Source organism: Ochotona princeps, chromosome 5, assembly GCF_030435755.1.
Source record: "Ochotona princeps isolate mOchPri1 chromosome 5, mOchPri1.hap1, whole genome shotgun sequence".
NCBI lineage: Eukaryota > Metazoa > Chordata > Mammalia > Lagomorpha > Ochotonidae > Ochotona > Ochotona princeps.
The window spans coordinates 91454948-91470500 of record NC_080836.1 but is presented as its reverse complement, the minus strand read 5'-3'; the positions used below and the strand labels follow the sequence as shown (position 1 = coordinate 91470500).

Below are 15553 nucleotides of genomic sequence, written 5' to 3'. Positions count from 1 at the left end.
ATTATCAGGCACATACTGGGGGTCAGACTCAGTGAGGCCAAGTGAAAGACGCTTGATCTGGGCTAACAACCAGGCAGGGAGAGACAACGGGGTGGCAAGGTAGGCCGGACAGGCAGGCGTGCTGAAGGCTTGAGAGCAGAAAGTGTTCACCAGAGTTCAAAGAGATCAGGGCAGGCTTTACGGAGGCAATGACATTTGAGCTGAGTCCCAAAACAGAGCAAGTTCTCTGATGTGACAGTTGGTGAAGAGGCTGTTCCAAGAGACGGACAGGAAGTACAAGATGCGGAAGTTACAAGGAGAATGCAAGCAAGTCTGCTCAGCTGCCCAAAGGGGCAGAAAGTGCTAGAACACATGAGTCTCTGTAGGCCCCGGTCTCCCAAGGGTTAACTCCACAGCTTAGCTTGTTTCTCTAGGGGTAACAGGATGGACAATTTTGGCCTAATACATTTAGCCCCTGGCTTGACCGCAAGTTCCTCTTTCCTGCTTCCCCTTTTTTAAGATGCCCTCGGGGGAGCTTAGGAGTTGCTTGAGCATTGGGATAATACTGGGAGGAACTGGGCAGACTATAAAAGAGGCAGGCTAACCTCAAATAAATGGCATTCTCTTTACAAGAATGACCCACTGTGTGTTGTCTCGTGTTGTCTTATGTGTTGTCTTTTTGTAACCCCAGTCCCTCCACTCGGGGTACACGGTGATGCGGGCGTTGCCGACAAGTCTCTGAAACCTGACAGGAAGATTTTACACTTGGCCTTGGGGACCCAGAGGAGCCACTGAAAGATTTTAATCAGAGCAATGAGACAGTCTATTTTACTTATTTTTCCATGACTCAGCAAAAATTCACACTGGCAAAGGGGTGATGGCAGTTGGGACTTGCTGAGTTTCCAAGCTGGGGTTGTGGAGCACTGGAGGTCAAGGCCCCACCCCCTTTCTCCTGGGAGCTTTCTGTACTACAGTCAGGGCACTGGGCTGAGCCTGCAAATGTCCAGAAAAGATCTGGAAGGTGAGAGAAGCAGAGGCCAGGCTGGTGCTGCCCCTGCTCTTTCTGCTCTGGGGCAGCTGGGAGGCACCAGCACAGGTCCAAGGGCAGTGGCTGCCTACCTTTGGAGTACTGAGAGCCAGCAGGAACCTAGGTGACCTAGAGCAGCTCTGGACCATTACAGAATTAATGTGACAGCTATTCTGCTCCTCACTCAGACCAGGGTCCCCAGCCTGGTCCAAGGTCACCTCCAGCCCAGGCTTCCACTCTTGGACACCACCACCTGCAGCTCTGCACTTTCTGTTGAGATGCACGTGGTCCCTGCCTTGGGCCACTCAGTGGCTCCTGCTTAGTGCCGTGTGAGCTGGGGAACCGTATGATGTTCTTGGTGGCCAGCAGCTGGGCCTCCCATCACCGTGCCCAGGTGGGAGAGTGCATCTTCAAACATAGAAGGGGGTCAGATACTAGCTAGTCAAAACTAACAACACTGCTTTCTTCAGTCATAAATGGTTTTCCAACTGTTTTTTTTTTTTTTTTAACAAACTGTAGAACTGCTCAGTGTGAGCAAAGCAAAGCGCCACTGCTGTCAATGGAGGTTCAAGAACCTTCCATACTCCAATACATTTTGCAATGTCCTATTATTTTTTTATGTGTTTAGAAAGCACAAATGTTTTTGAAGTTAAATATCCAGTCATGAGTAAAAGTCCTTTATTTTATATGGGGCCCAAGGACAGTAAGTTGATGTGGGAGGGACCTTGGATCTGAGTGACAGCTACTGACAACCACTGTTGTGGCCAATGCTCAGGTTTCTGTGCGAAGGGACACGGTCCCTTCTCTCTCTCCTCACCTGAGACATGGCAGGCACTGCAGTGCCAGGTCCTGGAGCAAGGCCCAGCACACAGGGCCCAGGTCAGCACTGCCTAGGCAGGAAGCGCAGGCCCACCTTCTTGTTGGGAACCAGGATGATGCGAGCCTGGCTGTGCACCTCCCCAATCTTGGGAGCTAGCATCAGCTTGTACCGCTGGACCAGCTGGGAAGCAAAGCACAGACAGGCCAGTTGGAGTCTGCAATGTCCACCCGCAGGCCCTCCACCCAGCTCTGCACACTCCCACCTGACCCTCCTTGGGCCCTTCAGCCTTTCCCTGCAGCTCACCCTGGCCAACAGCAGTTCCATCTCCAGCTCAGCAATCCTGCGGCCCAGGCAGCCCCGTACCCCATAGCCAAAGGGCACAGAGCCAAATGGGTGCTGAATCCTAGAGATCTCAGGCTGGCCTTTCCTCAGCCAGCGATGGGGTTGGAAGGTGTCTGGCTCAGAGAAGATGCTGGGATCTCGGGACGTGACATAGTGGCAGAACACAAACATGGTCTATGGAAGCAGAGCAAGGAAACGTGACTCCATCAACAGGAGTCAATGCTCCCAGGCCCAGGGAGTCTCAGGCCCCACTCACGTTCTTTGGGAAGAGGAAGTCACCGACTCGAGTCTCCTTGTCCACCATGACACGGGAGTTGGCAGGGACCACGGGGTAGAGGCTGCAAGGAAAAGGCAGTCGTGAGTCCCTAGGCTCTATCCTGCCTCTGTAGGTCCAGCACCTACTTTCTACTGACCCCTCCCACTTACCTTCACGCTGCCGCTTCCTCCTCCCCACATCCCCTACCCTGCAGCCGCTTACCGTAGGGTCTCTTTCAGTATCGCCTTGAGCAGGGGCATGTGAGCAAAGTCCTTATGCTGGGGCACCTGTCCAGCTGCCACCACACTCACCACCTCCTTGTGCAAGGCCTCCTGGATCTCTGGATTCTTTGAAAGGTGGTACAGGGCCCACAAGAGTGTGTTGGATGTCTAGGAGTAGAACAGGAGGTGGAATGAGGGGAGGAGGCTTCAGGAGAAAGGCCAGTGTGGTGCAATGGGCAGCTGTATGAGTGGGGTCATGCAAAATGGTGGGGGGAGCACTGCCCATTAGCCACAGGAGAAGACTATAACAAAGAGAAACTTCCCCCAGGACAGCAGGTGCTTGGGAACATGCTTTCAATTGTCCCCTTAAACTGCAGGAAGTCAGAGATGCAGTTGACGTGAGATGAGACTTCCCAGCCATCAGAGACGGCAAGGAGATCCCACGACTCATAGAGTACTTCCATACACACAAGAATCAGTCCCCGCTCCCCTCGGCAGGGCTGCACAACCCACATGTTTTCCTTCTAGCATCACATCTGAGTCACAGAAAGAGAAGCAGATAGCAGTCATGGTCATTTGGAGGGTAATGAGGAAAGAAGCCAGGGATGGGAGCTGGGAGCTACAGGGTTTCCTCTTATACACACCGTGTCCATTCCGGCCAAGACAAGCTCAGGCAGGCTGCCCAGGACCTCCTGGGGACTGAGTTGTCCATTGGTCAGCAGGGAGTAGAGGTAGCCAGAGACCTGGACCCCACCTGGTCCCGCTACGTGGAGCTGGGCCTTCACCTCCTCAAGTTTCTGATCCACCAGCTTCTTCCCTGAAGGTGCAAGAAAGAATGTGGTCAGAAGTCCTGACCTGCCAGGAGCCGCAGGCACCCCACTGACAGCTGACAGCACAACAGAGAAGGTCCTGAGAGGGGTTGGCTCCAACTTCCACCCTTGGCTCCAGCGTAGGACATCTCACCAAAGAAAAAGATGCTGTCCCAGCCATCCAAGTATCGCTTCCAGAAGGGCAACAGGGGACGGGTCCACGTGGGGAGGAAAGTGGCATAGAGTAAGTTCTTGAACATGAGCCCCACAGATCTGATGAAGTTCACTGTCTCCTCCGGGATGGATGCTTCCAAGCAGCCGATACGTTTTTCAAACAGGATGTAGCAGATAGCTGGGTTGTGCAAGGGAGGTCATCACAGGAGGCCAAGAGGACCTCCAGACAGGGAGCAGGGTCCACCCCAGGCCCCTCTCCCAGCAAGGATACCTTCTAAGGCAAAGTAGCAGAGAAATTCAGCCATGTCAGCCACCTGGTCCCCAGAGGCGCTCTCAGCCCGCACCTGGTCCAATCGCACTATAAAGCTGTCCACCACTTCATTTAAGGCATTGGCATAGAGTGCAGCATCAGCTGGCTTCAACAAATGCTGGTTCAGAGCCTGGCGCTTGCGGTACCAATTGTGACCTTCTCTGTGGGCACATGGAAGAACAACACATACCTAAGTCCCCAAAAGGGTACTGAGTCAATGACCTCCACCCCCAGTCATCCACTGACAGGTGGGTGACCTCTTAGGTAGGTGTCTTAACAGCTGTGTGCCTTCCTCCCCATCTGTGAAATGGGGCAGTAAGAATGTCTTGCTGAAAGCATAGTTCGATTCACTGAATGAAGCACTTAAATCATTGCCTGACACATGGGGGAAACACTAAATGAAAACTGACCACGACCATCCTAGAATCTGCTGCATATGATGAAGCAAAAGGCAGCTTTGATGGTTCCAGACCCCGTAAGAGGAGGTGGACACAGAGCAAATCAGATTCCTGAGGTGCTATGTTCTGCCTCTTTGACTCTGCTTAGCTTCATTGGTCAATGACACAGGGAATCCCCCTTCCCCCCAAGGTTGAGGCCTGGCCATGCAGAACATGGTGAACTCCCTCACTGATTAGGCAGGGATGCTCAGGTGGTGGGGGTGGGGCCGTGCTTCCTCTATGGGGTTTTATTTTATTTTTTTTATTTTATTACAAAGTCAGATATACAGAGAGGAGGAGAGACAGAGAGAAAGATCTTCCATCCGATGATTCACTCCCCAAGTGACCGCAACGGCCGGCGCTGTGCCGATCTGAAGCCGGGAACCAGGAACCTCTTCCGGGTCTCCCACGAGGGCACAGAGTCCCAGTGCTCTGGGCCATCCCCGACTGCCTTCCCAGGCCACAAGCAGGGAGCTGTATGGGAAGTAGGGCTGCCAGGATTAGAACCGGCGCCCATATGGGATCCCAGGGTGCGTTCAAGGCGAGGACTTTAGCCACTAGGCCACGCCACCGGGCCCATCTATGGGGTTTTATATTCTGGAGCTGTCTATCCTCACCTCCAGCTCTCCTTCAAGCCTGCTGCCTTTCCTACCCAAGCTAAGGATGAGTCCATGTTTTACAGCTGCTTGTAGAGCAGGAAGTATACTATGGCCCAATTTTCAGAGAAAGAGAAGTCTGATACATTCACACAGCTCTTAGCACACTTCCAGATAAAGCAAGAAAGGACACACAGCAACGGGTGGGCCTTGTGGCACTGCAGGTGAAGCTACTGCTTGCTTGAGACACCCACACCTTTCCTTGGGAGTCCTGGACTGAGTTGTGGGTGCCTAGCTTCAGCCTGGCTGAGTGTGGCACATGGAGGATGAATGGTGGATGAGTGGAAGAATGTTCTTTCTCTCTCTCTCTGCCTTTCAAATAAAATGGGAAATAACTAAATGTATGTGTATGCATGTATATTTATAATATCTTTGGAAACTTGAAATAAACAATTGGTCACAAAAAGGTCTACATCATATTCAGCTAAAATTCCAGATCTGAGCTGTTAAACCATCTGACCTGACTACAATGTGGTACCCAACTCTTGCCTTTAGAATCACACATCACATGAAATGGCAGAAATCCTCCGCTCTGCTCCCAGACTTCTAAAGAAAGGAGCCAAGAATTGTTTTAATCCAGAAGCCACTAACCTGGGAAGCAATAACATAAAGGAAGGGGAGACTCACAACAGGAGAATGGATGTGTGGACATGAAGATAGGTGGGACAGGCCCTCTGACGTGTCCAGCTCCTCTCCAACAGTGCTAAGCCTGAAGTCCCAGAGTGCCAGAGTCAGAGTGATCTGTTCCACTACTTGCTTGACGGGCCACCTGACAAGTGATGGAAAAACCTTTGTAGGGGTGGGGTGATGATGCTGTGATGTAGCATGGTAAGCCTCCAGATGCAGCACTGGCATCCCATATGGGCATGGGTTTGCATCCTGACTGCTCCACTTCCAAGCCAGTTCCCTACTAATGTGCGTGAGAAAGCAACAGATGATGGCCCAAGTACTTGAGCAATTGCATGCACTGGGAGACCCAGAGGAAGCTCCTGGCTCTTGTCTTTGAACCAGTCCAGTTCTGGTCATTGTTGTCCTGTGGAGAGTGAAACAGAAGATGGAACATTTCTGTCTCTCCTCTCTCTGTAACTCTGTCTTTAAAATAAAATTAAATTAAAAAAATTTCTGGCTCAGTGTCTTCTCTCTAAAATGGGAATACTAATCGCGTCCACTGCTCAAGTTTATTGAGAGGATCAAATGGAACACTAACTCTCAAAAGCTCACCTGGTGCCTGGCCTGTCCTAAACACAAAGGACATGATCACTGTTGCGGTGGTGACTGCTACTGCCTCTGTTGTCAACTTTAATTTTGTAAGTTGCTAAAATATGGATGTCAAACAGCTAGGGTGGGGCAAAGCCATTTGCTACTTCCAGAATTCTATTAACACAGACAGAAGGCTGTAATATGTAACTATTACCTGCTTACAAAGCAAGTTACCTCACCTTTCCCTGCCAAAAACTTGCCAACTTTCTTAGGTATATCAACGTTGACATGTGTGTGTGTCTCTCTCCTCTGTAAGAAGCAGCTATGAAAGTTACATCCAGCAATAAGCATGAATTGGGGAAATTATTGAAAAAACTAAACTGAGCCTTCCCAAGTAACACAGTCGTGATTTTTCCCGATGATAAGCAGACATACTGCATTATGACTTGACTTTTTCTTCAACCACAATATAGAAAGATGGATCTATAAAAGCCGGAGTGATACTTTGGGGATACTCTGGTCCAAGCCTCCTGTTTCACAGGTGAGAGACACAAGGGTGAAAGGCTAATTAGCATGCCTGGGCTTCAGCGGGCCTCAGCTGGAGCTTCTAGACGGAGCACTGATCTCAGCGCAAGCAGGAAGGCCCTACCCCCTGTCAGTCACTGACTCCACCCTACCCCTTCCGGCCCAGCTCACGTGGTGAAGAGCCCATAACTGAAGCCACGCTGGTCCCGGTGCTCCTTCCACAGCCGCATGTCGGCCCGCATAGGATGCTTGCTCTCCTGCCGCATCACCATCTCCACGAGCGGGGCACTGGCCAAGTTCACCATCTTCTGAGTCCCCGTGGAAGTTATCCACATTGGACCAAACCTGGCCTTGTGGAGTATCTGAGGGGATTCAGTGAAGCCGAATTACTGAGGTCTGCCTGGGCAGGTACTTCTGGGGAGGAGATGCCATAGTGGGGTGTGGGATTGCCACACCAGGGCGAGGAGGCAAGCCCTGGATGGCCAAGGGAGGGCCTTGAGAAAATGAGCACATGAGAAAGTGGTCAATTGGCAGCAAAGAATTATCTGGTGGCACTGGGGGAGGTGAGCCCCCTGGAGGATGGAGGTGGGAAAACCAGCAGACGTGGTGAGCTGGGTATGCCCAGCTAGTAGCAGTCTAGCAATTTAGAAAAACTAAATTCTTTAGTTAAATGAGGTAGCAAACTCTGTCTGCTCAGCACTAAATTCTACCGTAGTTGGCTGTCAATGGGATGAAGGCAACATCTAGATAATCAACAGGAAAAAAGAAAGGCAATGAGACATTCCAGGAAAAACAAGAAGCTGGGTGATAAAATCAGAATCCATGTATGAATTAAACTATGTGGTATGATGTTTGAAATAACATAGTTATCAAAGCCTTTATCTCAGAATTTCCTAAGCACCTCATAGTTGATACCCACAGCACCTACGAAGTTGACATGGCTACTGAAAAATGACAAAGAAAAAACAATATATTTTGATTCCTAAAAAGACAAATATCATTATGTTCTCCTGACATAAGGCAACCTTCATGCAAAACACAAGGTAACTAGATATATAGATAAATATTTATATACCTATATTCTCATAGATGAACTGTATAATGGAGATTAGCAAACTGGGAAGTGAAGATAAATTGAAGTATATAGTTCTACTCCTAAATAGAAGGAAGACTCCCACTGCAACTGTTAAATATATCTTGACAAGGTCCAGCATGATAGCCTAGCAGCTAAAGTCCTTGCGTTGCATGCACCAGCATCCCATATGAGTCAGTTCATATCCTGGCAGTCTTGCTTCCCGTCCAGCTCCCTGTTTGTGGCCTGGAAAAGCAGTAGAAAATGGTCCAAAGCCTTGCACCCACACGTGGGAGACCCAGAAGAAGCTTTTGGCTCCCAGCTATGGATCACCTCAGCTCAAGCCATTGTAGCTACTTGGGGAGTGAATCAGCGGATGGGAGATCTTCTTTGTCCTTCTCTCAGTATAGCTGACTTTCCAATGACTTTCCAATGTGTATATAAATTTTAAGATGTATGTATCTTGACAATGGGATGCTGGACTTTCTACCATTGTCTATACCTACAATGCCATGATACACTTAAATAGCAGAATGTTGGACTTGTGACTGTTGCTGAAGGACTACATTGTTGTAATAAATCAGTGGGTGGTGGAGGGAGGTGTTAGGGGGAATCAGTATGCCTATGGAACCATATCATGAAAAAATAATAGTAAAAAATGAAAAAAATATGCTTTGGCTTAGGGAAGGTAAAAAGGATCTGCATTCCTGCTGAACTAGGGCCTTTTTACTTGTTGAACTCTTCAGTTAGTGGAGCATTAAGCCCTGAGCTGCAATGTAAGTTAAAAACTGTGTCACATAATACAATGTAATTAATGAAGTTAAATAATAAAAAAAAAAAAGAAAGTGAAAAAAAAAATATGTTATGTCATTTGTCTCACCCTCCTTCCTCCATACCTGACCCTCCCCACCCTAATCAGAGACCTACATGAGTAGCATCCTTCTCAACCATGTAAACAATATTAGAAAATAAGAAAATGTTTGAATAATAAAATATGCTATCTCAAAAACTGAAAAAGAAGGAAGGTAGGGTAGAAGGAAAGGTCATATATTCCTAAAACTGAATATGTGAACTACATCAAAACTGTTCTTTTTATTCACATCATATTAACATAAAAAATAAAGTATCAGATGGTTATAAAAAATAGAGAAAGATAAAAGGCATCTTATAAAATAAGATCAATGTTGAAAAAGTAATAAGAAGACAGTCCACAAAGGCAAGGCTCGGGGCTGGGTAACGCTAGTGTCGAGTCCGTCCTATGTGTCACTGGGTACTTAGCAGCATTCTTGGCCTCCAACCACCAGGACTCCAGACTCAGCTGGGATAACCAAAAATGTTCCCAGAAGTAAGCAAAGTAATTCCTAGCATTTTTCCAACAAATCTCACCTCTTAATGTGACCTTCAGCTGTTTTCAAGGTATGGGTTCTTTAAGGAAGAATGTATTACTCTGAAGAAATACTGATCTACTAGATTTCATATCTCCCAAGTTCAAATCAAATTGCTTTAACATTTTTCTCAGAATGTGGACAACAGGTCTCTTGGAAGTGATAAACAGCCACTTCCAGGCAAATTTTCTTCACTCTTTACACCAACATTTGCTCTTCGAATGTTTGCCATGGGGGGCCAGCACAGTGGCTCAGCAAGCTAATCCTCTACCTGCAAGCACTAGCATCCCTTAAGGGCATTGGTTTGTGTCCCAGCTGCTCCACTTCTGATCCAGCTCCTTGATTAGGGCCTGGGAAAACATCAGAGGATGGCTCAGGTCCTTGGGCCTCTGCACCCACTTGGGAGACCCAGAAAAAGACTCTTGGTTCTTGGCTTCAGGTTGGTTCAGCTCCAGCCATTGCAGCCACTTGGGGAGTGAACTAGCAGATAGAAGATCTCTCTGTTTCTCCTTCTCTCTCTGTAAATCTGTCTTTCAAATAAATAAATAAATCTTCTTTAAAAAAGTTTGCCATTGTCTCAGAGCTGGCAGGGGAGGGGCCAACTTCCAGCTGAAGAGACTGGTAAACAGTCACTCACTCAGGTGCCAGCACTTTCTCAGGACCCACAGCTCAAATGAGGGCATTTCCTCTGTGTTTCTGGAACATTTCCTCTTCTACCTATCCTTGCCCCTCTTCCTGACCCCTCTTTCGCCAAACTCTTCTGTTAGCATGCTTGGTGGAAGTCCCCAAAGCCCTGCTTATGTAAGAAGCTATTTTCGAAAGACACCAGGGGACTTGCTGAGAGATGTGTGCTGGGTCTGTGAGACAGACCATTAGGCTGTAACCCGACCTGGTGAGAAAGTTCTCAGATGAGCACTGCGGAAGAGCCCTCTGGTGGATCACCTTGCAGGACGACCAAGCCTGCCAGCTCTCACCTTGAGGGGACTCCAGCAAGGCAAGGTGCTAACTCATCCAGCATTCATTTACTCTTAAGCTCATGTGCTGATGCTCCCTGGGGACAAAAGGTCCAGAAACACAGCAGGGAAGGACTTCTCAGCGTGTGCTCCCAGCTGTTGAGAACTTAATCACACAAGCTCCAAAACTGTTTGCTTAACTCTGTGGATGTCTTGTCTCTCCAAGGGGTATGGAGAAACCCCTGGGCAGGATCATGTTGTACTTCTTGATTACCTCCCACATTGCTAGACACGATGCAAAGCACATGACAGAGAGGGCAGGGAAGAAATGCTGATTGCCTTTCCCAACAGCCTGGCTACATTAGGCCAAAGCCGGAGCCTGGAAAACCACCTGGCTCTCCCTTGTAGCTGGCAGGGAGCCAGGTACTTGAACCATCATCTACTGCCTCCTAGAGTGTGCGTAGCAGGTAGTTGGATCAGAAGCAGAGCAGGGACCTGGCCTAGGCTTTCCAATACATGATTCAGGTGTCCCAAGCAGTGTCTTGACCACTGTACCCAACACATACCCCTCAGTGAGGTAAGTAAGAAATCGATCCCATTTACAGGCGACTCTGCTATGGACCGAATGTTGATTCTGACCCCAGTCCCTGGTGTGGCTGTATTTGGAAATGGGGCCACGAATGGAGTAAGCAGGGTTATACAAGGTCACCGGGGTAGAGCCCTGATGGGATCAGATTAGATCCTAATAAAAGGAGCAGAGGGACTGCTCGCTCCCTCCACAGGCAGACACAGTGAGAAGAGGCCATGTGAGTTCACCAGGAAAAGGTGACTGCCAACAGCAGCATGTCCGGCAGGCGAGCCCTCACCAGGAACCACAGCACCAGCACACTGACTGGCACCTCCAGCCTCCAGCCTCCAGCCCTGACAACAGACGTTTCTGGTACTGGAAGCCATCAAGTCAGTGGCGTTTTTATGCTGGCAGTCCAAGCAGACTGAGAGGCAGTGTCACCTTCAGCTGTCCCCAGGTAAACATGACTGGCCTCACCCAGCCTCCCAACAACCTCAGCACGGGGGAATGGGGCACACCCACCCGATGTTATCCCAGTGTCCATGATATGGAACATGCTCTGAGGGTTCTACACAAGTGGTTTTTTTTTTATTAATTATTTTGCATTATGTGACAGTTTCATAGGCTCTGGGAATCCCCCCACCCCTCCCCACACCCTTCCCCCCTAGTGTATTCCTCCACCTTGTTGCAGTATTACAGTTCAAATTCAATCAAGATTCTTTCTTTGCAAACATATACCAAGCATAGAGTCCAGCTACTTATTGTCCAGATGGGTTGAACAGTTTCTTGGGGAGACTATTTCTGGTCTGAAGTTAAAGCTGGTAGAATATCATCCCAGTCAATTAAGAGTCCATATATAACATCAACAGCAATTTGCAACATTATGGAATTGACATGGTTTTGAGTAACCAGTATGTTAAAAAAATGCAAGTTCTTAACCACATCCTATGATTAGTTCATTGACATTTCAATTTTAGTCTATATACAGGACCGGCTGCTATATACCTTAAAATGGCTATAGGGTACTATTAAGCTGTCTCATGTCTATTTCATTTTAGTATTTAACCATTTGTTGTGTTGAAGTATGATTTGCTGATCTTGGCAGATTTTAGGATAATCTAGACTGGCTTGTAACTCTAACAAGACATTTGTCGACAATTAAGGTGCAGAACATTTTTTTGGGGGGGGGTGCAGGAAAATCCTCAACACCATGATGAGGAGTGACTAATCTTTGTGTCCCACCCAGCGAGGCATGAGCAGATCCACTCCAGCTCTTTCCTGTCAGATTCCAAGCTCTACTTTTTGTTGTTTGTCTATTTATTTTAGTTTTTTTTTAGTTTGCATGATTGTTTGTTTGCTATGAGGGGTTTTCGGAGCGATCCCGATGGTCATTGCGAGGGAGAGTGGGGATCCAGAGCCGGAACCAGGCTAGGACCAGAGAAAGCTCTCCTCCCTGGTCCCGGGGTACGTTTATTGTTCTTCTGTTTCTGTGGACCGCTCAGGGCTTCTGGTTATCTTTCCGATGATGTTGGTTTCTGCACGGTAGTGTCTGGACTTCTTCCATCCCCTGCGGAAGCTCCGGTTGGGGGTGGGTGACCTCAGAGTTCTCGGCAAGTGGTTTTAATAGTTCTAAAATGCTGTTGATCTCGCTAATCTAAGAATGAGAAAATCTTTCCAAGTTCCATTGACATGGTCCACCTTAGAGTCTTCATTCACCCAGATATGTGCTGTCAATGTTTGGCTGGGGTAGTTTACCAATTTGTTCTGCCCTCCTTCCTCTGCTTTGGTACCAGATGTCCTGCACCACTTTAAATGATTCATTGGAGGCAGTGTGAGTTTCAGCCCCGAAATTATTTTTAAAACCCAGAAGTGTGGGGGGAATCCCAGTACCTATGAAATTGTGTCATGTAAAGCAATGTAATTAATGAATAAATGAATATTTAAAAAAAAAATAAAATAAAAAAATAAACCTAAAAAAAAAAAAAAAAAAAAAAAAAACCAGAAGTGTGTTGTCTTTCAAAACCTCCAGAGCCCCATTAAGAACCTGGCTGTGGACGAGAGAGAGAGAAGCCTGAGAAGAAACTAGAAAGGAGCCAGGCGATCATGCTTGTCTCATAAATCAAGGGGCGGGCAGCATGGGCCGTGTGTGTCTCTCGCCCTCTGAGAAGCACGCCGGCAGAGCCTCTTTCTCCTGCACTGCCTGGAGTAGCATTTTCCTCCACAGCACGCTGGTGCTAAGCAGTTTCTCTCTCTCTCTCCTCTCTCCTCTCTCTCTCTCTCTCTCTCTCTCTCTCTCTCTCTCTCTCTCTCTCTGATTTATTGTGTTTGTTTGAAGGGCAGAATGACAGAGAGGGAGAAACAGATCTTCCAGCTCCTGGTTCACTGGCTCACTCCCCAAATGGCTAAAACAGCTGGAGCTGAGTCAGGCTGAAGCCAAGAGCCAAGAACTCCATCCGGGTCTCCTATGTGGGTCACAGGAATCCAACTACCTGGGCCATCACCTGCTGCTTTCTCAGGCATATTACAGGGAGCTAGGTCAGAAGTGGAGCAGCTGGAGATTTGAACCAGTGCTCTAGCTTGGGAAGCCAGCACCACAAGCAACAGCTTCGTGCACTGTACCACCATGTCAGCAGTCCATCTACCCCTCCAGCAGCTTTCTAAAAGAATTAGGAGAGAAACAGGAGGGCTTCCTGGCTTTTGACAAGGTGCCAGCATAGGGTTCCCAAAGCAGCAGCAGAAACCTGTGCCTGCTGAGACTCAGGCAGAAACTCTACAAACTAGCAAGAACTGAAAATAGGCTACAGTACACACATAATGATCACTGGGCAGAGAGAATAAGTGTTGGAAGAACAGTTAGTTGTTTCTCAGTATCTCAGCCTGACTTTAAATGAGAGAACAGATGGACAAATGTCACAAAGTAACTAGCTGATTCTGCAGAAAAATAGAACCTGCTTCTAGGGCCACAGTGGCCTAAACAGTGCCTCAGGGGGCTAGTGTTGTGGTATAGTAGGCTAAGCTTCTACCTGTAACGCCAGCATCCCATATGGGCACTGGTTCAAGTCCTACTTGTCTCACTTCCGATCTAGCTCCCTGTGTTTGGCCTGAGAAAGCAGCAGAGGATGAGTCAAGTCCTTGGGCCTCTGTGCCCACATGGGAGACATAGAAGCAGTTCCTGACTTCTCATTTCAGATCAGCTGAGCTCCAGCTACTGTGGCCATTTGGGGAATGAACCGGGGGGGTGGGTGGAAGATCTCTCTTTCTCTCCCCTTCTCTCTGTAACTCTTTCAAATAAAAATAAATCTTTTTTAAAAAGGAGTGCCTTAAGTGGGAATTAGTAAGAGTCCCTATGCAGACGGGTGAACTGTGGGTAGAGCACAACCAGGTCCACAGTGTGGGACGTAGCAGGCACCCCTTCCTGCTTCCCAGGTCAGGCACCTGTGCCCTGCAGCCCTCACACCATACACAGAAATTAACCCCAGATGGGCTCAAGATTTCAACAGAAACCACAGAAAAATAGGATTCGGACGAATAGATTATTTATACAGTCTTGCTATAGGGTTTTGTAATGCTCCACCCAAACTCAAGGAGCACATGATAAAAACTGATTTGATGACTCAAAATTATAAAAAGAACATGTCAGAACAGTTGTGTGCCATAGAAAGATGCTTTAGTCCAGGAGAGACTGCATATGTGGCGCCGGCCCCAGGAGGTCTGCACAATAAGGAAACCTCCTAAAGACAGTCTCTCAGAATGCGTTCCATTGGTAAATGACCACAGTCTGCACCCTGTAGGATCGACAGTGAATGATTTTGCTATATAGTCAGGAAGCTAGGGCCCGGCATGATAACCTAGCAGCTAAAGTCCTCGCCTTGCATGTGCTTGCATCCTATGTGGGCGCTGGTTTGTGTCCTGGCTGCTCCACTTCCCATACAGCTCCCTGCTTGTGGCCTGGGAAAGCAGTTAAAGAAAGCCTTGGGACCCTTCACTCACATGGGAGACCCAAAAGAGGCTCCTGCGCCTTTTGGGGAGTGAATAGCAGATGAAAGATCTTCCTTTCTCTATCACCTTCTCTCTGTAAATCTAACTCCAAGAAAAATAAATAAATCTTCAAAAAATATCAGAAAGCTAAAAGTCATATGAAAAGAAGTGTCTGTTAATGGGGCAAGTGAAGCACCGTGGTACAGAGGGTTAAGCCACTGCCTGAGACCTACAGCCCATACTGGAGTGCCTAAGACACTAGTTTCTGCCAGAGAGGCAGCAGATGACCATTGAAGTACTTGGATTCCTGCCACCCACCTGGAAAACCCAGATGGAATTTCTGATGCCTATCTATACCCTGGCCAAGCCTGGGGGAGTAAATCAGGAGATGGAAGCACACACGCTCTCTCTCTCTCTCTCTCTCTCTCTCTCTCTCTCTCTCTCATATAATGTTTTAAATATAAAAATATTACGGGAAGGGGTGAGGGGAACCCCAGAGCCTATGTAACGGTGTCATAAAATGAAATGTAATAAAAATAAATAAATAAATAAATAAATAAATAAATATTTTTGAGATTTATTTTTTTTACTTATTTGAAAGGTGAGGTTACAGAGAAGAGAGAGACAGAGAGATTCCATCCCTTGGGTCACTCCCCATTGCCCATAGCAGCCATGGCTGGGCTAAGCCAAAGCTAACAGCCCAGAGTTTTTTCCAGGTCCCCCACGTGGGTGCAGGGCCCCAGACACTCAGGCCATCTCCTGCTGCTTTTTCCAGGCACATTATCAGGGAGCTGGATTGAAAGTGGAGCAGCTGGGGATCAAACCAGTTGGATACCTGTAT

The 15553-nt window shown here is 48.0% G+C and overlaps 1 protein-coding gene across 1 annotated transcript in view; it reads right to left on the bottom strand.

Moving 5' to 3' along the window:
- Nucleotides 1-1662: 1662 nt before the first annotated feature.
- The window catches only part of LOC101518668 (sterol 26-hydroxylase, mitochondrial), a 36092-nt gene continuing 22201 nt past the window's right edge, over nt 1663-15553 (bottom strand). Inside the window, exons 2-9 of the mRNA XM_004576824.2 lie at nt 6928-7118; nt 3900-4099; nt 3609-3806; nt 3290-3462; nt 2647-2813; nt 2425-2506; nt 2130-2342; nt 1663-2006 (exon numbers count right to left, since the gene is read on the bottom strand). Coding sequence (XP_004576881.2) covers nt 1887-2006; nt 2130-2342; nt 2425-2506; nt 2647-2813; nt 3290-3462; nt 3609-3806; nt 3900-4099; nt 6928-7118 — 1344 coding nt within the window. The 3' untranslated portion in view covers nt 1663-1886. The remainder of the gene's footprint in view (nt 2007-2129; nt 2343-2424; nt 2507-2646; nt 2814-3289; nt 3463-3608; nt 3807-3899; nt 4100-6927; nt 7119-15553) is intronic.